This window comes from Microcebus murinus, chromosome 4 (genome assembly GCF_040939455.1).
Source record: "Microcebus murinus isolate Inina chromosome 4, M.murinus_Inina_mat1.0, whole genome shotgun sequence".
Classification (NCBI taxonomy): Eukaryota; Metazoa; Chordata; class Mammalia; order Primates; family Cheirogaleidae; genus Microcebus; species Microcebus murinus.
In genome coordinates, this window is record NC_134107.1 from 56,178,728 (window position 1) to 56,205,508 (window position 26,781).

Sequence of the window (26,781 nt, forward strand, 5' to 3'; positions counted from 1 at the left end):
ACCACAAAGAAATTAGATTCATTATATCTTTCTATCTTAAAATTTATGGATTTCTTTCTTCCCATCAATAGCATTTGGAAGCTGATCTGGGGTGGATTTCAAGAAATATCCTGATGGAGCTTATGAACCATAGCTGGTCTCAACCCTCCACTCTCCTTCTAACAGGCATCCCTGGCCTGGAAGCTACACAAGTCTGGATCTCTGTCCCGCTGTGCGCCATCTACCTTGTTGCCCTCCTGGGGAACTGCATCATCCTCTTTGTTATCAAAACCACCCCGAGCCTTCATGAGCCTCAGTATATCTTTCTGTCTATGCTGGCGGCTACAGATCTGGGTCTGTCTTTATCAACTCTGCCCACAGTACTCAATGTCTTCCTCCTGAATCTCAGGAAGATCGAGTTCCACTGTTGCCTGACACAGATGTTCTTCATCCACACCTTCTCATCCATGGAGTCAGCCATCCTGCTGGCCATGGCCTTTGACCGGTTTGTAGCCATTCGCAACCCGCTGCACTACACTGTCGTCTTAACTTCCCCTCGGATTGTTCGCATGGGGCTTGCAGCTGCAGGTAGGGGAGTGGCGTTGATGGTCCCCTTGCCAATCCTGCTCAAGCGACTGCCCTTCTGCAAAGGTGTCATCCTATCCCACTGCTACTGCTACCACCCTGATGTGATGAAGCTGGCCTGTGGCCCTGTCAGAATCAACATCATCTATGGGTTGTCCCTGGTCATCTGCTCCTTTGGAGTTGACTCTGTGTTCATTGTCATTTCATACATCTTGATCTTGAAAACAGTGCTGGGTATCGCCTCAAAACATGGTCAGCTGAAGGCACTTAATACTTGTGTATCTCACATCTTCACTGTCTTCATCTTCTACGTGCCTCTCATTGTGCTGGCACTTATTCATAGGTTTGGTAAATTCACATCGCCTCTTCTCCATGTCACCATGGCCAATCTCTTCCTCTTTTTGACTCCTGTCCTTAACCCCTTGGTTTATAGCCTCAAAACTAAACAGATAAGGGCAGCACTACATAAGATAATGAAGGCCAGAGGACACTTGCTCAACTAGTCAAGTATGGCCTTAGTGAAAACGATACCGTGACTCTTCTTCTTTCATGTGTCTGCTTCTCTCTGGGGAATATGTCATCACGTCAAGGTATAGTTTTGTGAGAATTGAGATATTTTATTCTTATATGCCAATAAGCTTGTGGTATTGTTGGTTATTTTCTAAGAGAAAAAATGCCAAATGTGTCACTTTACCACTTGTGAAATAAGAGTATAAGTGGAGATCTGTGTAGAATATATGTATTTTTCCTGTCTTTATCAAAGAAACACATGGAATATGTAAATTGAAAGACTATAGAAACAAAGCATTTAACATTCATTTTCTAGAAAACTATAATTAATCCAGGATTATTCAACACAAAGAAAAATAATAATCTAGTTTTATATATTTTAAATTATGCTTCCAATGAATCATCTACTAACACAAGGGAAACATTTGAAAATTAGAAAAAGCTTACAAATATTTTTTAGTATTCTTTAGGTATTAGAAACTAAAAATTAATAATTAAATGAAATTTGATTTTTTTCATGGAAAGTTGATCACTCAATTCGCGAATGTGTAAAAAATTGTTTTGGGTGTATGTATATGTTTGTATATCACTGTATATATGTTTTTATATATATAGTTATGCAATGTAATATTATTCAGCTATCCAATGAAATGAAATACTGACACATACTACAACATAGGTGATCCTCCAAAACATTGCTGTTCCTCCAAAACATGCTGTGTGAAAGAAACCAGACACAAAAGGCCACATATTATATGATTATATTTATATGAAACATTCAGATTAGGTAACTCCATAGAAATAGAAAGTTGATTGATGGTTTCTGGAACATAGGGAGAGGTGGGAATGATGAGTAACTGCTTAATATGTCTGAGGTTTTATTTTGGAGTGATAAATACGTTTTGTTAAGTGATAGAGGCGGACATCTGCATACAACATCATGAATGTATTAAATTCCACCAAATTTTTTTCAACTTAAAATGGTTAATTTTATGATCTATGAACTTCAATAAAAAAGAAGTTGTGGGGCCGGGTGCGGTGGCTCACGCCTGTAATCCTAGCTCTCTGGGAGGCCGAGGCAGGTGGATTGCTCGAGGTCAGGAGTTCGAAACCAGCCTGAGCAAGAGCGAGACTCCGTCTCTACTATAAATAGAAAGAAATTAATTGGCCAACTAATATATATACAAAAAATTAGCCGGGCATGGTGGCGAATGCCTGTAGTCCCAGCTACTCAGGAGGCTGAGGCAGGAGGATTGCTTGAGCCCAGGAGTTTGAGGTTGCTGTGAGCTAGGCTGACGCCACGGCACTCACTCTAGCCTGGGCAACAAAGCGAGACTCTGTCTCAAAAAAAAAAAAAAAAAAAAAAGAAGTTGTGAAATGCTCCATATTGAATGAGATTAAAGGAACATGAAAACTAAATGGTATATCAGATCCTAGAATGAATTTTGATTAAAGGAAAAGAGCTCTTTAAAAATATTGACTCAATTGATAAAATTGGATTACAGATAAAAGGTTAGATTTAAAATATTTTATTGTTATGTAAAAGGATATCTTTTTTATTAAGAAAAACATGCTGAAATATTTAGGAGTATATGTCATGATGTATGAACCTACACTGACATGGATAAGAAAAAAATTGTATGTTGAAGGGAGGGTGGAAAGAAAGAGAAGGAGGAAGAGAGAGAATGAGAGAGAACTCACAAGAGACTGTGTCCTAGTGCATGAAGACAAATGTTAAAACAAGGGGAGCAAAATGTTAACAATAGGTGAATCATAGTAAAGACTATTTGGGTGCTCTGTGTACTATTCTTATTCTTGTAATTTTTCTGTAACTTTTAAATCATTTCCAAAGAAATCCCAAATTTCCATACACCTGTGATTCAGCTTAATAAATACAGCATTATAATATAGTTGAAACACCCTGAGCATTCCTATTCTTCCCAGAGATAAACATTATTCTGAATTTGGTATTTATTAGTCCTAAACATTTCTTTATACTTTGACTACATATTTATATATACATAAGTAATAAATCTACATAAATAACTTTCTCAAATATAATATTGGTTGAGAAAAGAAAGATATATAATGATCACATAGTATGATAACATTTATGTCATGTTTAAAACCATGCAAAACGCTAGCTTCCAGATGCCTTTCCCAGGATACCATATTTATATTTCTTTGGCACAGCTAGGCCGAGGCATTGCCATCTGATGGCCAGGGAATACACATTAGGAAGCACGATGTTCCCCCTTAGTGATTGAAGAGGGAATACTGTTTGTAGAAGGCATGCTTATTTCCTAGTGGATGTTCAGGTAGATAGTCTGAGGATAGACTAAGAGAAAACATAATAGCACATGCTGTGATTTGGAGAGGGAGAAAATGGACATGTGAAAAGAAAGGGCTGTATATTTATATAAGAAAATATAGAGAAGATAATTTTGATTGAGCCAACAGACAAGAATGGAAAGTGCCTTGATTTTTCCCTCTTTCTTCATTGATGAAGATGTAAATTCTGAGAAGATATTAGAAAAGGCATAAAAGCCTGGGTAAAAGGACTGTGAGAAAGGTGGAAATCTGGTAGCCCTGCAAATAGGACTTGGGTTATGAATGCTTATCAGCCAGCTGCATGCAGCAGGCTTTGGAATGCATGGGAGGGTGACTGATGTTGGGTCCTGGCCCTTTATTTATAGCCTTAAGGAGTCACAAGGAATCCCAAGATTAATATGGATATGCTGCATATTACTAACTAGATTTCTTTAGAATAATGTGTTTACTGACACCAGAGATTTTTATCTATATGCTCCTTCCAAACATTCTGTGTATATGTTCTTTGCTTTGACTCTGCATGCCTTTCTCTGCAATAAATACAGAGGTTTGGAGAGGTACAGGAACTCTTCGAAATGAAAAGAGTCTCTCCTCCTCCTTCAGCCTGAGATTGTGGTCTGGACATTCAGATGGTGGATGATCTCAACAAATTCCAAAACAGTAAAAATTTCTTTTCTCTTGTTCATAAATGTATTTCTAGTGTCTGTCTGCATAAGGGCCTGGAAAATAGAAGGTGGAAATAAATAAATCTGTTGGCTAAATTTAACAAATTCCATCGTGTCTGCCAAATGACTACCGATATCTTTTTCCTTTCCTTTTTTCTAACTTTTTATTTTAATAATTTTTTAGAGGCTAATGATGTGTTGCATATTTTCTGGAATCTAGGCAAATTACTTTTGATTTGAATAGAGCCTATTGGGAGAGGCAGAGAAGTGAATGGTTGATACCCGGTATATAGCTAGACAGAGGTAATGTCAGAATCCTATAAAATTTATAAAACAGGCAACTAAACCCAGCTTAAGAGTCAATAAAGGTTTCCTGGAGGGGATGAGAGATGATAAAATGAGTGAAAAATCACAAGAAACAGGGAAAAGTGGATTAAGTACATTAGGCAAAGTTAGTAGCATATACAAAGACATGGGAATAAAACAGAGGGTTTTGCTTGGAGGAAGTGCAAGTAGTAGAGTGTCACAAAAGAAGATAGTCTGAAGAGAGGAAGACAAAGGATCCTGGTAGATATCAGAGTTACATTTAATTAATTAGCATTAATTTGTATATTTATTCTCTTATTTAATGAAAATTAATTGTCTTTTAGCCAATTTTATATTCTTTCAGGGCATTAACGTGTTCTGCTTGGCATAGACTGATTCCTACCAACTTGATACTACTATCACAATAGAGTCACACTGATGATGGATCAGAAAATCATTTCACATAGGTTTTTTGAAATTATTTGACATTCAGTTATTGTTAGATTTTTAATTTTTGAATCCCCTTAAAATGGAGGGTATTTTATTTTGTTCTTTTTTCTTTATAAATTTCTCTCTTTCTCTCTTTCTCTGTCTGTCTGTCTGTCTGTCTGTCTCTCTCTCTCTCTCTCTCTTAGACACACATACACTTTAAACATACAGGAAAAAAAAAAAAAAACCTAAGTGGCTTTTTCTCTTCCCAACAGTCGCTTTATATAGTATAGAACTATTCTGAGAGCAAATGTATGAAGGTTTTTCTCCACTCATTAAACAATTATCCAGCAGACACCAGCTACAACGTCTTTTAATTCAACCCAATTCTGACACATCTACCTGGAAATAGCATTAGGTCCTACGGGATATATATGTCTTTATTTTTTTCAAAAAACATAATTTTTAAAATTTCATCATATACCCATATCCTAAATCTAAAATTGCAGCAAAGTTTAGCTATATGTAAACGACTGTAAAGTTGAGTTTTCTTTGCCCCCCCCCCCCCCACCTAAACTATTAACTTCTCTAATTCTTCAGTATCTCTGGATCTGGAAGGATTTCTTCAGGGCAGCACGAATCTGCTTGGTCTTCAGGCTGTATACAATTGGGTTGACCATCGGGGGCATCAAGAGGAAGATATTTCCCAGAACTGCATGTGCTAATGGAGAACTTCTGTGGCTGACTCAATGAATTGCAGTTAATATTAGGAGAGGTCCATAGTAAATCAGGACAATAAAGATGTGAGACAAACAGGTGTTGAGTGCCTTCATCTGGCCATCTCTGGAAGCAATGCCCAGAACTGCTTTGAATATCAGAGCATAGGAAATGACTATTAGCAAAAAGTCAGCCCCAAAAGAAAAGATAACCAAAACCAGCCCATATAAAATGTTGATTTTGACTTGGCCACAGGCTAACTTCATGACATCTGGGTGGAGACAGTAGGAATAGGAGAATGTCTGGCCCCTGCAGAAAGGTAGCCTCTTGAGCAGGACAGGCAATGGAGTCATGAGTGCTACACCCCTCAGCAAGGCTGCCAGCCCCATTTTGGTGACTCGTGAGTTGGTAAGTATGGTGGTATATTGCAGAGGGTGACTGATGGCCACAAAGCGGTCAAAGGCCATGGCCAACAAGATTCCTGAGCCCGTGGAAGAGAATGTGTGGATGAAGAAGAGTTGAGCGAGGCAGCCATCAAATTCCATTTCATAAAGGTCAAGGATAAAGACCTTGAGCACAGAGGAAAGTGTGGACACAGACAGGGCAATATCAGCTCCAGCCAGCATGGACAAGAAATAGTACTGGGGCTCCTGCAGACTGCGTTCATTCTTCACCAAGTATATCACTGTACAGTTCCCTGCTATTGTAGTGATGTACATCAGGCTCAGCGGAGGTCCCAGCCACAGGCATGCTCCCACCACCTCTCGCAGGCCAGTGAGGATGAAGAAAGAAGGCTGAAATGTTGTGGAATTGGATTTGACATGGAAACCTGTTAGAAGCCCTGCTCAAAATAGTCTCCCAGGCATGGATCCTAAAGTGGAAGAAAAAATGCAATGTCAAATTTAGGAGACTCCTCTCGTTTGGCAAAAGGCCCCAAGTGAGTGTTAAGGGCTAAGAATAAGGGACTTAGGAAGAGGACGAAGGTGTTAATTATACTTATGCCTGAGAATGAAAGTTCTCCCTTTCTTCTGATATTACTGTGGGATCAGGCAATCTCTTCATTTAAGAATCTCTAAAAATGGCAATTTGTGCCATTTGTGCACTCAGACAAATAGTTAAAGCCTGGGGTTAAAATGATTAGGGTACTTTGTGTTATGTTCATTCCAAATAAAATCCAGGTTCAAGACCCTAGGATGAGAAATATGCAATGGTAAAAGCAAGTAGCTGTGGTTAAAAAATACAGTCCACTCAAGACTCTCATAAGGGAAGAAACTGAAGAATACATGATCTTGGGTATGAGGCTGTCCAGTGTTTCTGAATTGTTGGTTATTGTAAAACAAGCATTTTGAGCTAGAAATAGACATTGAATTTCTCTCTCTCTCTCTCTGTCTGTCTCTGTTTCTCTCTGTCTGTCTGTATGTGTGTCTCTCTTGTTCTGTATTTGTCCTAAACTCTATACCTGCTGAAATATTTAGAAGGGAAGTCTTTTAGTTTCTAAGCCAACATATCTAATTGCCTCTGCACACTATACTCCTGTTTCAAACAAAGGATATATCCTTACTGTTATATAAAATATTCTCTTTCATAATTTAGCTAATGCTGGAATATTACTACATTGATTATTTCACCTTTTCCTAGGGAAGTGCAACTCTTCATCTACTTGATTCCTCACATCAGCAATAGAAAAACCTCAAATTATTTAAATGTTAAAAATATAAACAGAACATTTCTCCCTTGACCTGAAATCTCATTTAAATTGCCTTCTGATCCTCCATCTCATATTTGGTATTCTTTAAATTGTATAGATATTTATTTATAGGTATATACATACATAGTATATAAAATGTGCTATATTATTTATATAAATATTGTTATATATAAAATAAAAATATGTAATAAATCATTTCACATGTGTCCTTTTATCCTCCATAGTCTATTGTCTTTTTGCTGTTTGTTTGGTTTTTTGTTTTTACTTTTAATAGAAGGGTTTTCACTATGTTGCCCAGGCTGGGTTAGAGCTCCTGGGCTTAAATGACAATATATTTTAAGGCAGGCTGTTTTTAATTAAAAGGGAACCCTCATAACTATTATTCCAGAATAAGTGGCTTATACTCTTATTTGGGAAGACTCTTGATTGGGCAAACTAGGACATATGCTCACCTACCTATGCCATTCATGTACTCAGTGGTATGTTTATCTTCTCTGAGCTTTTGGCAGTATTTTACCATCTCAATTATTTTGTCCATGAAAAGGTATCTTTGTTTATATCTATAAATTTTTACTATTTTGAGCTGTCTTTTATTTTAATGGCTACTCTGTAGACATTGAGGAAAAAATTACATTAAAAAATTGTATTAGGAGAGAAAAAAATGGCAGAGTAAAGGTAACCCCCCCAGATTCCTGCTCCCAGAGAAGGAGACATAGATCTTGGTCTCCTACACATGAATGAATCTCCCCCCTACAAGAACAGCATAGAGTATCCACAGAGGTTCAGTGCAGGACTCTCAAAAAAGGAAAAGACAAGGTGATCAGGAGATAAGATCACATTCTCTGGAGAGTGCAAAACAAACAATATGGCATGTGGAAGGGCGCTGGCCCACCGGGCCAGGGGGTGAAGTGGGATCAGACCCACAGGAGAACTCCTTGTTTCCCCATCGACCTCCACACCCACCCAGCCAGGGAACTGTCTGAAATTGGTGTGAAATCGCAGTAGGAGAAGAAGGTGCTGGAGAGTGCCATCATTAGTGGAAACTCCCCGTAGCCCCATGCTAGGATGGCTACAAGATGGGAGGAAACTGAACTGAGCTGACAGGGGAGGGAGTTAGATGTCTTGCCTCTGGTAATGAGCAGGGCCAGCCATGCAAAGCTATTCTCTAAGTCAGGACTCTAAGTTGGAATTGCCTTCGGTGAGCGAATAAGACGGCACAGGGCAGGTCAGTAAGAGTGAGGGCTATGGCTGAACAAGCAGTTGGGAAGATGGCATAGAGGAGGTTATGGGGCGTCATGGTGACCCAGCCACCCAACCTGGAACCTGCCACCTCCTAAACAGTCACTCCCAGTGCTGGTGTCCTGCATGTGTGCAAGCAGTCGCCATTGAGGGGTTCCACAGCCCAGCCACTGTGGTGTGATACAGTGATATGGTGCTGCAGGCAGGTCCCCTCCCCCAGCCTAGAGACTCTCCTGGCAAATTCCACCCCTACACATTCTGTAAGTGGCTGGCCAGGCCTAGCTCGATCAACGAACTACTGAGAAGAATAACTGCCAAGGGAAGTTACAGCCACTAGGGCGCCAGGGTGCAGGGCAGACTGGGGAGCTACCTCCTCCTGTTAGCCCGCATCTGTCCTGCCGAAAGTGGTAGGCTGCACCTCTGGAGGCGGGGTGAGACAAGAAACGCCACTCTAGGGAGAACATGCTGGGTCTCTGTACAGTCCACAAGTGGGCAGTATAAAAAATTTTGCTTCCCAGAACAGTTTAGGTCATTCAGTCCATCAAAGTGCTGGTGCTGGATCCCCTCCCCGTGTCAGTGGCCAAAGTCAGGGCCTTGGTCCAGGAACAAATCCCCCACAGGTAGCCACAATAGGCTCCACAAGTAACCCCTCCCATTAGGGGTACCTTCCAAGTGTGGTGGAAGAGCTCCCCCCAGTGGCTGATCAAGAAACTACAGAAGAAAATATCCCTGGACAGCATAGGAAATAACAGCAGCTGAACCAGATGGGGAGGGCTTGGAGAAAGAATCCAGGAACCTCAAATTATCAAAACAAAAACACTCCTCCTAAGAGATACACCAGCTCTTAAGAAATGGAGACTGAAAAAACCCAAAACACTAAAATGACAGAAGAAGAATTTCAAAATCGGATTGTAAGAAAGCTCAATGATATGCAAGAAAAAATGGATAACCAACACTAAGAAACTACAAAGAAAATTCAGGAGTTGGAACAAAAATTCACTAAGGAAATTGAGATCTTAAAGAAAAATCAATCCGATCTCCTGAAAATGAAGAATCTATTCAGGGAAATTCAAAAAACAGTGGAAAGCCTCAAAAATAGGATGGACCAAACAGAAGAAAGAATCTCAGAGATTGAAGACAATACCTTCAAATCAAATAAGTTAATCACAGAGTTAGAGCAGAAAAATAAAAGACATGAGCAAAGTTTACGAGAATTGTGGGATTATACAAAGAAAAATAACCTGCAGCTTCACTGGATTCTGGAGAAGAAAGAAGTAAAAACCAAAGGATTGGATAAACTATTTGAAGAAATAATTGAGGAGAATTTCCCAGGTCTGGCCAATAACTTAGAATTACAAATACAAGAGGCCAAAAGGACTTGTGGGAGGTACAACGCAAACAGGAAAACACCACGACACATAGTCATCAGACTGACGAAAATATCAACAAAAGAGACCCTCCTACAAGCTGTTAGGTGAAAGAAGCAAGTTACATAAAAAGGAAAACCAATCAGGATAATGCTAGATTTCCCAACTGAAACAGTGCAAGCAAGGAGAGACTGGGGCCCCATTCTCACTCTTTTGAAACAAAATATTGCCCAGCCTAGAATCTTGTACCCTGAAAAACTAAGCTTTATATATGAAGGCGAATTTAAGACATTCTCAGATAAGCAAAGTCCAAGGGAATTAACCAAGACAAGACCAGCCCTACAAGAAGTACTCAAAACAGTGTTATGCATGGAACAGCATAATAAATATGAACATAAAAATAACCAAAACCTAAAGATTAAAGGCCAGATATTATAATGGCTCAAGAGAGAAATCAAAGCAACAACATCCAACCCAACAGAATGAACAGTAATCTGCCTCACCTATCAGTTCTCTCAATCAATGTGAATACTTAAACTCTCCACTCCAGACATATAGGCTGGCTGAATGGATAAGAAAATAAAAGCCAAGTATCTTCTGTCTTCAGGAAACACATCTAACCTGCAAGAATGCATATGGACTAAAAGTAAAGGGGTGGAGATCAGTATTTCAAGCAAGCAGAAGCCAAAAGAAGGCTGGCATAGTGGTTCTAATCCCAGATGATTTAGTTTTTAAACCAACAACAGTAGTGAAAGACAAAGATGGTCATTATATAATGGTGAAGGGCACAGTTCAACAAGAAGAGATAACAATTTTAAATATATATGCACCCAACTTAGGTGCACCCAGATTCATAAAGCAAACCTTACTGGATCTAAGCAAATTGATTAGCAGCAACTCTATAATTACTGGAGATTTCAACACCCCACTGACTCCACAGGACAGATCCTCCAAACAGAAAATTAATAAAGAAATAATGAACTTAAACAAAGCTCTAGAACAATTGGGTCCGACTGACATTTACAGGACATTTTACCCAAAATCCACTGAATATACGTCCTTCTCGTCAGCTCATGGGATATTCTCTAAGATTGAAAATATCCTAGGACACAAAATAAGCCTCAAGAAATTAAAAAAAATAGAAAACAAACCATGTATCTTCTGAGATCACAGTGGAATAAAAGTAGAACTCAACCATAACAGAAATTCACATTTCTACACAAAAGTGTGGACATTAAATAACCTTCTACTAAATGATTACTTGATAAATGAAGAAATCAAGATGGAAATAAAAAAAATTCTTTGAACAAAATGTCAATGGAGCAATAAGTTATCAAATCCTGTGGGACACAGCTAAAGCAGTACTGAGAGGAAAGTTTATTTGCATAAATGCCTATAACCAAAAGCCAAAAAGATCACAAATAGACAATTTAATGAATTGACTCAAAGAACTGGAAAAAGAAGAACAGACCAACTCCAAATCCAGCAGAAGAAATGAAATTAACAAGATCAAGTCAGAACTAAATGAAATTGAAAACAGGGAAGATTTACAGAAGATAAATAAAACAAAAAATTGGTTTTTTGAAAAAATAAACAAAATTGACACACCTTTGGCGAGGCTAATGAAAAGCTGAAATGAGAAATCTCTAATAAGCTCCATCAGGAACAAAAAAGGAGATATCAAAACTGATCCCAAGGAGATACAAGATATAATTTATGAATACTACAAAAATCTTCAAGCATACAAACTGGAAAAGGTGGAGGAAATGGACAAATTTCTAGAAACACACAGCTTCCCTAAGCCCCCCCAGGAAGAAATAGAATTCCTGAACAAACCAATATCAACAGCCAAAATACAAACAGCAATTAAAAATCTCCCTAAAAAGTCCCAGCCCAGATGGTTTCACACCTGAATTTTACCACACTTACAAAGAAGAACTGGTGCCTATCTTGCAGAAATGATTTCACAATATCGAGAAGAATGGAAACCTTCCCAACACGTTTTATGAAGCAAACATTACTCTGATACCCAAACCAGGAAATGATGCAACAAAAAAAGAAAACTATAGACCAATATTCCTTATGAATACAGATGCAAAAATTTTCAACAAAATCCTAGCTAACAAAATCCACATGCTTATCAAAAAAATAATCCATCATGGCCAAGTGGGCTTCATCCCAGGGATGGTTCAGCATACGTAAATCTATAAGTGTAATTCACCACATAAACAGAATAAAAGCAAAGACCACATGATTCTTTCAATAGATGCAGAAAAAGCTTTTGACAAAACTCAACACCCTTTCACTATAAGATCACTTAATAAAATAGGCATAGATAGGATATACCTAAAAATGATACAAGCCATATACGACAGACCCATATCCAACATCATACTGAATGAGGAAAAATTGAAAGCATTCCCACTTAGAACTGGAACCAGGCAAGGCTGCCCACTATCTCCACTTCTATTCAACGTAGTGCTAAAAGTTCTAGATATAGTAATCAGAAAGGAAAGTGGAATTAAAGGTATCCACACTGGGGAAGAAGAGATCAAACTTTCACTGTTTGCTGATGATATCATATTGTATTTAGAAAACCCAAAGGATTCAACCAAAAAATTCCTGGAATTGATAAATGAATTTAGTAAAGTCTCAGGATACAAAATCAACACACAGAAATCAGAGGCATTCATATATGCCAACAACAATCAAATTGAGAACCAAATCAAAGACTCAATACCCTTCACAATAGCAACAAAGAAAATAAAGTACCTAGGAATATACTTAACTAAGGAGATAAAAGATCTCTACAGGAAGAACTATGAAAAACTGAGGAAGGAAATAGTAGAGGATGTAAACAGATGGAAATCCATATTATGCTCATGGGTCAGCAGACTCAACATTGTTAAAATGTCTATACTACCCAAACTGATCTACAGATTCAATGCAATACCTTCTAAAATCCCATCATCATTCTTCACAGATATGGAAAAAAATAATTTTACATTTTGTTCGGAACCATAGAAGACTCCGCATATCAAAAGCAATTCTAGGCAATAAAAACAAAATGGGAGGTATTATAAGCCAGATATCAAACTATACTACAAAGCTGTAGTAATTAAATCAATCTGGGATTGGCACAATAATAGGAATATTGACCAGTGGAACAGATCTGAGAACCCTGATATAAAACCATCCTCATATAGCCATCTAATCTTTGACAAAGCAGACAAAAAATACACTGGGGAAAAGAATCCCTTTTCAATAAATGGTTCTGGGAAAACTGGATAGCCACTTGTAGAAGGCTAAAGAAGGACCCACACTTTTCACCTCTCACAAAAATCAACTCAGGCTGGATAGCAGACTTAAACCTAAGGTATTAAACTATTAGAATTCTAGAGAAAAATGTTGAAAACACTCTCTTAGACATTGGCCTAGGCAAAGAATTTATAAAGAAGACACCAAAGGCAATCACAGCAGCAACAAAAATAAATAAATGGGACATGATTAAACTAAAAAGCTAATGCACAGCCAAAGAAATAATCATGAAAGTAAACAGAAAACCTACAGAATGGGAGAAAATTTTCACATCCTACACCTCTGATAAGGGGCTGATAACTAGTATCTACTTAGAACACATGAAAATCAGCAAGAAAAAATCAAACAACCCTATCAAAAAGTGGGCAAAGGACATGAACAGAAACTTTTCTAAAGAAGACAGAATAATGGCTAACAAACATGAAAAAATGCTCAACATCTCTAATCATCAGGGAAAAGCAAATGGAAACTACAATGACATATCACTTATATCCAGTGAAAATTGCCTTTATCAAAACGTCCCAAAACAATAAATGTTGGCATGAATGCAGAGAGATAAGAACACTCCTACAGTGCTGGTAGGACTGCAAACTAGTTCATCCTCTGTGGAAAGCAATATGGAGTTACCTTAAAGCAATACAAGTGGATCTACCATTTGATACAGCAATCCCATTACCGGACATCTACCCAAAATATTAAATGACACTCTACAAAAAAGATACCTGTACTCAAATGTTTATAGCAGCACAATTCATATGCACAACTGTGGAAACAACCCAAGTGCCCATCAATTCATGAGTGGATTAATAAATGTTGTATATGTATACCATGGAGTACTATACAGCTCTAAGAAATGGTGGTATAGCACATCTTGTATTTTCCTGGATAGAGCTGGAACCCATACTGCTAAGTGAAGTATCCCAAGAATGGAAAAACAAGCACCACATTACTCACCAGCAAACTGATATTAACGGAGGAGCACCTAAGTGGACACATAGGAACTACATTAACTGGGAATTCCGCGGGTGGGAGGGGGGAGGCAGTGGGTATATACATACATAATGAGTGAGATATGCACCATCTGGGGGATGGTCAGGCTTGAACCTCAGTCTTGTTGGGGGAGGTAGGGCAAGGGCATTATTTGAAACCTTACAATTTGTACCCCCATAACATGCTGAGATAAAAATAATTGTATTAACTGAAAAGAGATATTTTGTTATCAGTTTGACAGTGTATGTGTGGTAACAAAGAATGATGATACAAACCCACCTAATTATCACAATATTTGAGAACCCAGTGAAATAAGAGAACATTTTAAATATGTATTAATAATGAGACAAACAAACCAAGAAAAGGAAAAGAGAAATGTTCACAAAGCATAGCAAACCAGATAGAAATTATATTCCTCATTATTCAACACGAATTATGTAAACAATAAAACAATGCCTCTCTAGTTAAAGAACTATTTTTTATTTTATTTCAGTGTAGAATTTTATAGCAGCTAGCTACCAATTAAGTGTCAATACAAAATAAAGATATTTTCAGACATATAAAAATATAGTTTTTACATAAATAGCCTGAAAAATATAATGAATAATGTGTTCTAGGATAGTGTTCCACACAATAATAATAAAACAAGGAAAAAGAAATGAAAAATACATAAAATACTATTTTAGCAAGGAGGATCACGATGACAGACGAGAAACACCGCCAGAAAGAGTGTCTCTGAAGAAAAGACAGATTCTAGCAGAAATTAGAAAAAAGAAGCAAGAAGGCGAGCATACAGCAGATGAGGGCCTGAAGGAGGGGTACCTGAGACCCCGGGAGACTCTAGAGGAGGAGGCTGCGGAGGAGAACTGGAAGCTGAGACCGCTGGAGCAGCCCGGAGACCAGCGGGAAGGGTAGGTGGATAAATCACCTTTCCCCTCCGCTGCATTTGGGACTGCTGGTGGGCTCCCCAGCGGGTGGAGAGACCTACGGACACCAGCCCAGAGACGGCCGCCGCCAGCTAGCGGTGAGCCTGTAGTGGACACGGCACCAGACTCCCAAATCCCTCAAGGCACCTCCGTGTGCACAGACCCGAGCCAAGTGGCAGGCGCCATATTGCCTCCTTCTCCCCTCTGCCGACCCTACCTGAGGCTGCCCAGAGAGACAATACAGCCACCAGCCGGAGGCACCTTCAGGGAATGGGACCTTCCCTTTTGGGACCCTACAGCTGACTCAGAGGAACTCAGACTGTGAGCTCCCTACCCGCCAGCCCTCCCAGGTGCTGCTGGCACAGTGTTCCCAGGAGAATGGTGCCTACTCAGAGGCTGAGAGACACAGACACAGCTTGGGCTCCCTGTGGGTGAATTGGGACCAGAAATCCTCTCCCTGGTGGGGATATAGTTTGAACTCTGGGACCCAGAGTTCGGACCTGCAGACCAGATCCCCTGCACTGAGGTCTAGCATTGCCCAGGGCAGAGAAGGGTTATACGTGAACAGCCTACTGAGATGTGTGTGCCTCCAGGGGTGGATCAGCATCCTAGAGGGCAACCCTCCTCCCAGGAGGAGGCCGTGCGCCCAGCCCAGGTGGCGTTCCTGTGCAGGAAACCTCCCCGCCGGCATCACAATCCGGGGAGGCCTGGTGGCTTGTGGTCTGGCCTGCTGGCTGAGGCCCAGGAGTAGCTGCAGAGTTGGGAAGGGTGGAAAGAAGCAAGGCCCGCTCCAGACTACGGGTCTCAGACAGCCCCACCCCCACATGCAGACTTTCTGGCTGAGCAGGACCATTCCAGCCCCGCCCTGACAGCTTTTCCTGGAAGCAGAGAACAGAACTTTGACCCCTGCTAATGGCATTGGTGGTGCCTGAGGGCAGGCTTACCCAACCCAGCTCTGCCCAGAACAAGAGCTGATAACAGGACACAAAATCAACAGCATACCCTGTTCCTCAAAGCAAGCGCCACCTACTGACAGGGACGGCATCCTGCACAGCCTTTTCACGGCACCCACTGACTCATTATAAAGGGAGTGGTCGAGTCTCACCCACAGACACCACCTAACGGCTCAGAAACTAAACAAGGCATGTGAATACCCAAACAAAAACCTAAAGGAAAGAAACAACAACTGATCGACATAGGAAGAAATCAGCGAAGGAACTCAGGAAATATGAAGAACCAAACGGAAAACACACCCCCAAAGAGGAGCACCTGCCCCCTAGAAACGGACACCAACCCAAATCAGGCAACCATAATGACAGAAGAGGAATTTCGTATGTGGATCATAAGAATACTCACCAAGCTGCAACAACAACTCAATAACCAACACAAAAAAACCACAAAAAGCCTCCAGGACCTAGAACAAAAGTTCACTAAAGAAATAGACACAATGAAGAAAAGTTTAACCAAACTCCTGGAAATGAAGAATCAATTCAGGGAACTACAAGATACAGTGGAAAGTCTCAAGAACAGGGTAGATCAAACAGAAGAAAGAATCTCAGAGATTGAAGATAACACCCTCCAACTAAATAAAACCATCACAGAGATAGAGCAGAGAAACAAGAGAAAAGAGCAAAGCCTACAAGAGATGTGGGATTATGTGAAGAAACCTAATGTGAGGGTCATAGGGTTACCAGAAGGGGAAGAGGTCAACACCCCTTGGGTTGGACAAGCTATTTGAAGATAAAATAGAGGAAAATTTCCCAGGCCTTGCTCAAAATCTCGATATGCAAGTTCAAGAAGCTCAGAGGACCCCTGGGAGATTCAATGCAAACAGGAAGACATCACGACATGCAGTCATCAGACTGACCAAAATATCAACTAAAGAGGCCCTTCTAAGAGCTGTAAGACGAAAGAAGCAAGTGACATACAAGGGAAAGCCAATTCAAATAACACCAGACTTCTCTAATGAGACTTTACAAGCAAGGAGAGACTGGGGCCCCATTCTCACTCTTGTGAAACAAAACAATGCCCACTCTAGAATCTTATTCCCTGCAAAACTAAGCTTCGTATATGAAGGCGAAATAAAGACATTCTCCGACAAGCAAAGTCTCATAGAATTCATCAAGACAAGACCAGCCCTACAAGAAGTACTCAAAACAGTGTTACGCATGGAACACCATAATAAAAACTCACGAATATAAAAACAACCAAAACCCAAAGATTAAAGGCCAGATAATACAATGGCTCAAGAGAGAAATCAAAGCAACAACATCCAACCCAACAGAATAAACAGTAATCTACCTTACCTATCAGTTCTCTCAATAAATGTGAATGGCTTAAAGTCTCCACTCAAGAGACATAGGCTGGATGAATGGATAAGAAAATACAGGCTAAGTATATGCTGTCTCCAGGAAACACATCTAACCTGCAAGAATGCATATAGACTAAACGTAAAAGGGTAGCGATCAGTATTCTAGGCAAGTGGAAGCCAAAAGAAGGCTGGCATGTCAGTTCTAATTTCAGACGATTTAGTTTTTAAACAAACAAAAGTAGTGAAAGACAAAGAGGGTCATTATATAATGGTGAAGGGCACAGTTCAACAAGAAGAGATAACAATTTTAAATATATATGCACCCAACTTAGGTGCACCCAGTTTCGTAAAGCAAACCTTACTGGATCTAAGCAAATGGATTTATAGCAACTCCATAATCACCGGAGATGTCAACACCCCACTGACAGCACAAGACAGATCCTCCAAACAGAAAATTAATGAAGAAATAATGGACTTAAACAAAACCTTAGAACAAGTGGGTCTGACTGACATCTACAGGACATTCTACCCAAAATCCACTGAATATACCTTCTTCTCATCAGCTCACAGGACATTCTCTAAGATTGACCATATCCTAGGACACAAAGAAAATCTCAAGAAATTAAAAAAAAATAGAAATCATACCATGTACCTTCTCTGATAACAGTGGAATAAAAGTAGAAATCAACCCTAACAGAAACTCACATTTCTACACAAAAACGTGGAAATTAAAAACCTCCTACTAAATGATTACTTCATAAATGAAGAAATCAAGATGGAAATAAAAAAATTCTATATTCCTACCCTGCTGGTGGGACTGCAAATTAGTGCAACCTCTGTGGAAAGCAATATGGAGATACCTTAAAGCGATACAAGTGATTCTACCATTTGATCCAGCAATCCCATTGCTGGGCATCTACCCAAAAGATCCAATGACCCTCTACAAAAAAGACACCTGCACTCGAATGTTTATAGCAGCACAATTCATAATTGCAAGGCTGTGGAAACAGCCCAAGTGCCCATCAATCCAAGAATGGATTAATAAAATGTGGTATATGTATACCATGGAGTACTATTCAGCTTTAAGAAACAACGGTGATATAGCACATCTTATATTTTCCCGGTTAGAGCTGGAACACATACTATTAAGTGAAGTATCCCAAGAATGGAAAAACAAGCACCACATATACTCACCAGCAAATTGGTATTAACTGAACAGCACCTAAGTGGTCACATAGGTACTGCAGTAATAGGGTATTGGGCAGGTGGGAGGGGGGAGGGGAGCGGGTATATACATATATAATGAGTGAGATGTGCACCATCTGGGAGATGGTCATGCTGGAGACTCAGACTTGTGGGGGGAGGGGGGGAAATGGGCATTTATTGAAACCTTAAAATCTGTACCCCCATAATATGCCGAAATAAAAAAAGAAAAAAGAAAAAAAAAGAAAAAAAGAGGTGAGGAATAAGGAAGAGTGAGCAAGCGCTGACACCGGAGTGTGCCCAGCCCCCTCCTTCATTTCAGTCACTCACCACCCTTCCTTCCTAGAGTCAATGCACTCCCTGTCCGCTCAGTCATGTTTAAGTAGGGCCCTGCTCTTCTGAACGAACTGGAGTAATATAGCTGAAATAATGCAAAGCAAAATAACACAACAAGCTGCATCAGGACCAGGGCAGTGACAATGTCTTGCTCTCTCTTTGACATCCTGCCTCACCCAGCATCTGGCTTGGGCAGAGGAACCATCTGGTCCCTGGGAGAAGTAGAACTCCAGATGTCAGAGCTGGGGCTCCCTTCTTGTGTGATTGTACTTTGGTTGGCAAGTTACTGGGGCCACAAAGCATCTCCTTATCTCCTGTGAACCAAGCCAGGTGGGATTTTCACCCAAAATGGATTGATGGTGGGTGTCACCAGGTGTGGGACTTACTGACAGCCCAGAGCCCTCTGAATGTTGACAAGGGCTCTTATTCCTGTAAGCGCCAGCTCCCCCACGTGCCTGGGAGGGTTCTTTTCTTTTGGAAATGTTGAATGGAATCCATATTCTCTTTTTCCCTTGCTTCCTTTTAACTTCTGCTTAAAATAGTTTCCCCTTGCATATGTGTAGGTCTTCCTTTGACTTTTCATAAACTTTCCCTCCTTTCTTTCATCTTAGCCTCACCATAACTAGCAAAGCAAGGGGGATGATTGTTAATGCTGATAAAAAAAATACTATTTTAGCATTCCAAGGAATGTATTATTAGCATGACTATTGAATGTGGCAAAAAGATAAACTAAAACATAATCTGAATGATTGAGAAAACAAGGTGAAGGAAAAAAGAATTTTTAAAAAAAGTATATTGAAACAAATTTATTTTGGTTCTTAAAATAAGAAGAAAAGAAAGGGGGAAAAAAGGGGAAACCTATATAATAGACTGGAAGTCAAAATTGGCAGCTAGCATCTTGGTCATGATAAAGGAAGTTCATGTTTCTCCCTTAATAGAAAAGAGTTCTCATTTAGAAATTCCACGTAAAATTAATTTAAAAAGACAGATAAAATCAATGTCCAAATATAAAGTGAACTGAAAAATGGCTTGATTTTAACTGCTACAATGCAAGATAAAGGAATAATTTTACCTCTAGTTTAGACACTTACAAATGGCACAGGGATTGTTATATTAGAACCAACAGAGAAGAGAAGTATTCCAAATATAAGATCTGCATATATCTAAAAGTAATAGCAGTTCGAAATGATAAACTCAATCTACAGACATCACAGAATATTTCAAAAATATTTGTAAAACAACAGGAGCAAATAAACAGACACAATAACTGTATGAAAGTATAAAAATATTTTTTTAGAGAATCAAGAGAGAGAGAAACCTGTATTTTATCATTACAAAAGGCCATGGTCATAACCACACTTGTTTTTTCTCTAAATAAAAAATTCTTATATTATAATTATTTCAGTATAATTACTATTTATAGGTTAACACTATACATGACAAGATGTTATTTCTTGGTTTATGAACAGAAAAGAAAATTTAAATGTTAAACTATTAGACTGGAGGTGTACATTTTTTTTACATCCTTCCCTTCTACAACTACTACTGTTTCAGAAATGAAAGATATGCACTTCTTCTAATGTCTTCCAATCCTATAAGGAGCAGATTTTCCAATCTTCCTCATGCAGCCTGATTATTTTCTCTGTCATTTAAACCAAAAGTGTCTCTTCACTTTTGGAATCTACTTATTCATCATTTTCATCACTCATAAATATTTATGGACACATTCAGAATATGCATGGGACTATTCTGTGCACTAAGGGCACATTGGAAAAAATATTCTGTGCTTCAAATATAGTGTATATAGTAGTATAATTTTTTAAAAATACTCTTTTAATTTCATTTCATGTAGACATTAGTGCTAACAATGATTTATACTAAAATCTGGACGTATAACATATTACTATTTTTAAAAGCTTAGACAAAAATGATTCTTTCTCCATAATATATAAAAAGTTTTCAAAATGTCTGAAAAGGTACTAACTTCCATAATCGTGCAATCACTATCATCTAGAAGAGAACATTTTGGCTAGACATATATGATCATTGTCTTAAAATGCACTAGAATTTAAAAGATAAATCTGAAAGCATGCAGTTACTATTTGTGCTTTTGTAACAATTATTGGACAAACACACATTTTTTCCTTCATTCAATAATCCCTGTTATCCAACAAGATATTACTTTTCACCTCCTGAACAGTCTAGATTTCAGAAAAGAAAATACCAATGCTCATTTATAGACGATTAACTATGTGTCTTCTTAACAGAATCCCAGTTTTATATTAACACAGATATTTTAATACAAGTGTACGAAATGAAAAGAATGTCATGAAAATAAATACTTTTGGGGCCTATTTTAGTTTACCAGAGAAGAACATGGGTTAAAACTGTAGTTAACTATTTGAATAAAAGTGAATAGGCTAAAGCTCAATGTTGTAAGATCAATATATATATATATATATATATATATATATATTACTGATTCATCACTAAATCTTTTTTTTCACACTGTAATATCTTTAATTAAGTACAAATAACTTTTTAACATGTTATTATGTTACATGGAGACCATTTCACCCACTGCTCTATTTGGCTGCCAGTCTCTTGTCCCTCTCTTCAGCAATGGTGAGGCGGATACCTTTTCCTCGAGGAAGAGAAATCCATGGTTTGTTGCCTTTGCCAATAACGAAAATGTTGAAGAGGCGAGTGGCAAAGCTGTTGCCATTGGCATCTTTCACGTGAACCACATCAAAAGACCTGGGATGTCTTTCTCTGTTGGTGATCACACCAATTCTTCCCAGGTTAGTGCCTCCGGTCACCATACACAGGTTACTAGTGTCAAACTTGATGAAATCAGTAATCTTGCCAGTCTCCAAATCAATCTGAATGGTGTCATTCACTTTGATGAGTGGATCAGGATAGCGGATGGTACGAGCATCATGAGTCACCAGATGAGGAATTCCTTTTGTGCCCACAAAGATTTTTCTCACTTTGCACAACTTGTACTTGGCCTCCTCAGGTGTGATTCAATGAACAGCAAAGCGACCCTTGGTGTCATAAATCAGACGGAAATTCTCTCCAGTCTTGTGTGTGTGTGACTCTCTGTTTCCCTCTCATTTTCTCTTTCTATCTATCTTGATCTCACTCCCTCATGAAATACATACACATAAACACACACCACCCTAGTGAAACAATTGCCTTCCATTTCCCTAAATCTGTGGGGTAATGGTATATAAATATAAATATTTATATAAATTTATGGGGTCAAAATGCAACTTTGTTGATCCACATTTTTCTTTATCTATTTTAAAACAACACTTTAAAGTAAATAATACACATATAATCAAACATACTTTTTAGCTTGCAGGCCATACCAACACAAGCAGTGGGTGAATCAGTTTTTTTAAGTAAAGTTTTATGGAAATTAAGTCAATCTCCTATTTATAAATTGTCTATGACTGCTTTCACGTTATAATGGTAGAGTTGTGAAGAGTGTTCTCACAACCTTAGAAAAAGTTTTTCTTAAAAGATAGGACACAGAGTTTACTAGTCATGAAAAAAGTAAAATAAATGTGTCTTCATCTAAATTTAAAAAGTCATTCCAAAGTAAATGAAAGCAAGACACAATCTATGAGAAAATATTCTAAGAATATTTTATAAAGAACTAAAATATTCTAAAAATATTTTAAGAAAGAACTTAAATATTCTAAGAAAGGTCTCACAGTAGAATGTGTAAGATGTCCTAATGACCAATTTAGAAAAAGGACAAATAAGATATGGTTCCATACAAAGCGTAAAAGTATTTTTTCTATATCTGTGAAGAATGCTGATGGGATTTTAATAGGTATTGCATTGAATCTGTAGATCAGTTTGGGTAGTATAGACATTTTGATGATATTGAGTCTGCCGATCCACGAGCATGGTATGGATTTCCATCTCTTTACATCCTCTGCTATTTCCTTCCTCAGTGTTTCATAGTTCTCCCTGTAGAGGTCTTTTACCTCTTTGGTTAAATATATTCCTAGGTACTTTAATTTCTTTGTTGCTATTGTGAAGGGGATTGAGTCTTTGATTTGGTTCTCAATTAGATTGTTGTTGGCGTATATGAATGCCTCTGATTTCTGTGTATTAGGGTTAGGCCATTCTCACTGGGGTTAAGTGATATCTCATTGTGGTTTTGATTTGCATTTCCCTGATGATTAGAGATGTTGAGCATTTCTTCATATGTTTGTTGGCCATTCTTCTGTCTTCTTTAGAAAAATTTCTGTTCAAGTCCTTTGCCCACTTTTTAATGGGGTTATTTGATTTTTTCTTCCTGATTTTCGTGAGTTCTAAGTATATTCTAGTTATCAGTCCCTTATCGGATGCATAGGATGCAAAAATTTTCTCCCATTCTGTAGGTTGTCTGTTTACTTTCATGACTATTTCTTTGGCTGTGCAGAAGCTTTGTAGTTTGATCATGTCCCATTTATTTATTTTTGTTGCTGCTGTGATTGCCTTTGGGGACTTCTTCATAAACTCTTTGCCCAGGCCGATGTCTAGGAGAGTGTTTCCAACTTTTTCCTCTAGAGTTCTAATAGTTTCATATCTTAGGTTTAAGTCTGTTATCCAGCGTGAGTTGGTTTTTGTGAGAGGTGAAAGGTGTGGGTCCTGTTTTAGCCTTCTACAGGTGGCTATCCAGTTTTCCCAGCACCATTTATTGAAGAGGGATTCTTTTCCCCAGCGTATGTTTTTGTCTGCTTTGTCAAAGATGAGATGGCTATATGAGGATGGTTTTATATCAGGATTCTCACATCTGTTCCACTGGTCAATATTCCTGTTTTTGTGCCAATACCATATTGTTTTAATTACTACAGCTTTGTAGTATAGTTTGATATCTGGCATATTAATGCCTCCCATTTTGTTTTTGTTGCCTAGAATTGCTCTTGATATTTGGGGTCTTCTTTGGTTCCATACGAAGCGTAAAATTATTTTTTCTATATCTGTGAAGAATGCTGATGGGATTTTAATAGGTATTGCATTGAATCTGTAGATTAGTTTGGGTAGTATAGACATTTTGATGATATTGAGTCTGCCGATCCATGAGCATGGTATGGATTTCCATCTGTTTACATCCTCTGCTATTTCCTTCCTCAGTGTTTCATAGTTCTCCCTGTAGAGGTCTTTTACCTCTTTGGTTAAATATATTCCTAGGTACTTTAATTTCTTTGTTGCTATTGTGAAGGGAATTGAGTCTTTGATTTGGTTCTCAATTAGATTGTTGTTGGCGTATATGAATGCCTCTGATTTCTGTGTATTGATTTTGTATCCTGAGACTTTACTAAATTCATTGATCAGTTCCAGGAGTTTCTTGGTTGAATCCTTGGAGTTTTCTAGATACAATATCATATCATCAGCAAACAGTGAAAGTTTGATCTCTTCTGCCCCTATTTGGATACCTTTGATTCCGTTTTCCTGTCTGATTGCTGTAGCCAAGACTTCCAGCACTATGTTGAACAGAAGTGGAGATAGTGGGCAGCCTTGTCTGGTTCCAGTTCTAAGTGGGAATGATTTCAATTTTTCCCCATTCAGTATGATGTTGGCTATGGGTCTGTCATATATGGCTTGTATCATTTTTAGGTATGTCCCTTCTATGCCTATTTTCTTAAGTGTTCATATCATGAAAGGGTGTTGAATTTTGTCAAAAGCTTTTTCTGCATCTATTGAAAGAATCATGTGGTCTTTGTTTTTGCTTCTGTTTATGTGGTGAACTAGATTACACCACTGCACTCCAACATGGGCAACATAGTGAAACCCTGTCTCAAAACAGAATAAAACAAAACAGAACAAAACTTTGCTAATAAAAGATCCCATGCTTTCTAACTGAAAGAATTAATATTGTTAGTATTATATATATCATAATATTACATATATTATATATGTCAATACTACCCAAAGTGGTCTACAGAGTCAATGCAATTACTGTCAACATACCAGTGAACTTCTTTTTAGAAATAGAAAAAAAAAATCCTAAATTAGTATGGGACCACACACACACAAAAAAAACAAAAACCTCTAAAAGACAAGACAATCCTAAGCAAAAGGAACAAAACTGGAGACATCATATTATTTGTCTTTAAACTATACTACAAGACAGTATTCAAGCCAGCATGGCACTGGCATAAAAACTGGCATATAGACCAATGGAACAGAATAGAGAACCCAAAAGTAATTTATACATTTCAACAAATTTATTTTCATTGAAAGTTCTCAAGAATATACCTTTTGGAATGTACAGTCCATTCCACAAATGATGCTGGAAAACTAGATAACAATATACAGAAGAATTAAACTAGACCCCTATCTCTCACCATATATAAATTCAAATCAAAATGGATTAAAGACTTAAACCTAAGACCTGAAACTATGAAAAACTGAAACTACTCAAAGAAAACACTGGGGAAACACCTCAGGACATTGATCTGGATAATTTTTTTTTTTTTTTTGCTAAGACCTCAAAAGCACAGACAATTATAGCAAAAATAGATAAATGGGATTACTTCACACTAAAAAGCTTCTGTATAGTAAAGGAAACAGTCAACAAATGAAGAGATAACATACAGAATTGGAGAAAATATTTATAATGTATCTGACAAAGGATTAAATTAAGAATATATATGAAACAATTCAATAACAAAAACAAGTACAATTACAAAGTGGGCACAGAATGTGAATAGATATTTCTCAAAACAAAACATACATGTGGCCAACAGGTATTTTTAAAAATACTCAACATCATAACCATCAGGAAAATGTAACTCAACATAACAAAGAGATACTCCCTAATCTCAGTTAAAATGTCTTTTATCAAAAAGACAAACAATAATGGATGCTAGGAAGAATGAAGAGAAAGGTGAACTCTTATATACAATTGTGGGAATGTAAATGAGTACAGCCATAATGGAAAACAATATAGAGATTCCTCAAAATATTAAAAATAGAACAACCATATGATCCAGCAATTCTACTACTGGGTATATATATAAAGGGAATGAAATCAGTATGTTGAAGAGACATCTGAACCCCCATTTTTTATTTTTATTTTTATTTTATTTTTGCGTATTATGGGGGTACAAGTGTTAAGGTTACATATATTGTCCATGCCCCCCTCCCCCCTCGAGTAAGACCTTCAAGTATGTCCATCCCCCAAATGTTGCACATCTTACTCGTTGTTGTTGTATATACCCATCCCCTCCTTCCCCCTCCCACCCTCCCAACACCCGATAAATGTTACTCCTATATGTCCGCGTAGGTGTTGATCCGTTAATACCAATTTGCTGGTGAGTACATGTGGTGCTTGTTTTTCCATTCTTGAGATACTTCACTTAGTAGAATGGGTTCCAGCTGTATCCAGGAATATACAAGAGGTGCTATATCACCATTGTTTCTTAAAGCTGTGAACTCCCATGTTTTTTACAGCATTATTTACAATAGCCTATCCTTGTGCATCATCTAGGTATTAGTTGCTCCTCAGTGTTATGTCCTCCTCAGGATCAATTTTGGGAAACTCTTCCTATGGCAAAGACTGTTAGGTGTCCTCTTCCTCCTTAGTAGTAGAACTCTTGATCTTTAGTTAGGTAGATTTCTACCTATAATAAAGGCCCCATTTCCCAGACTTCCTTGCTGTAAGTATACCCATGTGACTAAAACCTAGAGAAGATATAAGCAGAAGTATCACATGCACCTTCTAAGAAGGATTGCTAGCAAAAGTGGGCATGCCCTTCTTTGTGGTTCTCTCACTCCTATTAGAATACAGATCTGATATGAAGGGTTCTAGCAGCCATCTTGGACAATGAGTTGACCTGGGGAAGGTAAGCTACCT

At 38.3% G+C, this 26,781-nt stretch overlaps 2 protein-coding genes across 2 annotated transcripts; one reads left to right on the top strand and one right to left on the bottom strand.

The window, feature by feature from the left end:
- Nucleotides 1–113: 113 nt before the first annotated feature.
- Nucleotides 114–1,067, top strand: LOC105883354 (olfactory receptor 51A4-like). Its single transcript, XM_012786418.3, has one exon. It carries the CDS (start codon nucleotides 114–116, stop codon nucleotides 1,065–1,067), a length of 954 nt encoding a protein of 317 aa, XP_012641872.3.
- A 4,334-nt stretch (nucleotides 1,068–5,401) lies between these two features.
- On the bottom strand, nucleotides 5,402–21,742 carry LOC105883355 (olfactory receptor 51G2-like). The gene is given in 2 exon segments (XM_076001395.1): nucleotides 5,402–6,351; nucleotides 21,595–21,742. Coding segments are annotated over 2 exon segments (1,098 nt in total).
- Between the last annotated feature and the right edge of the window lie 5,039 nt (nucleotides 21,743–26,781).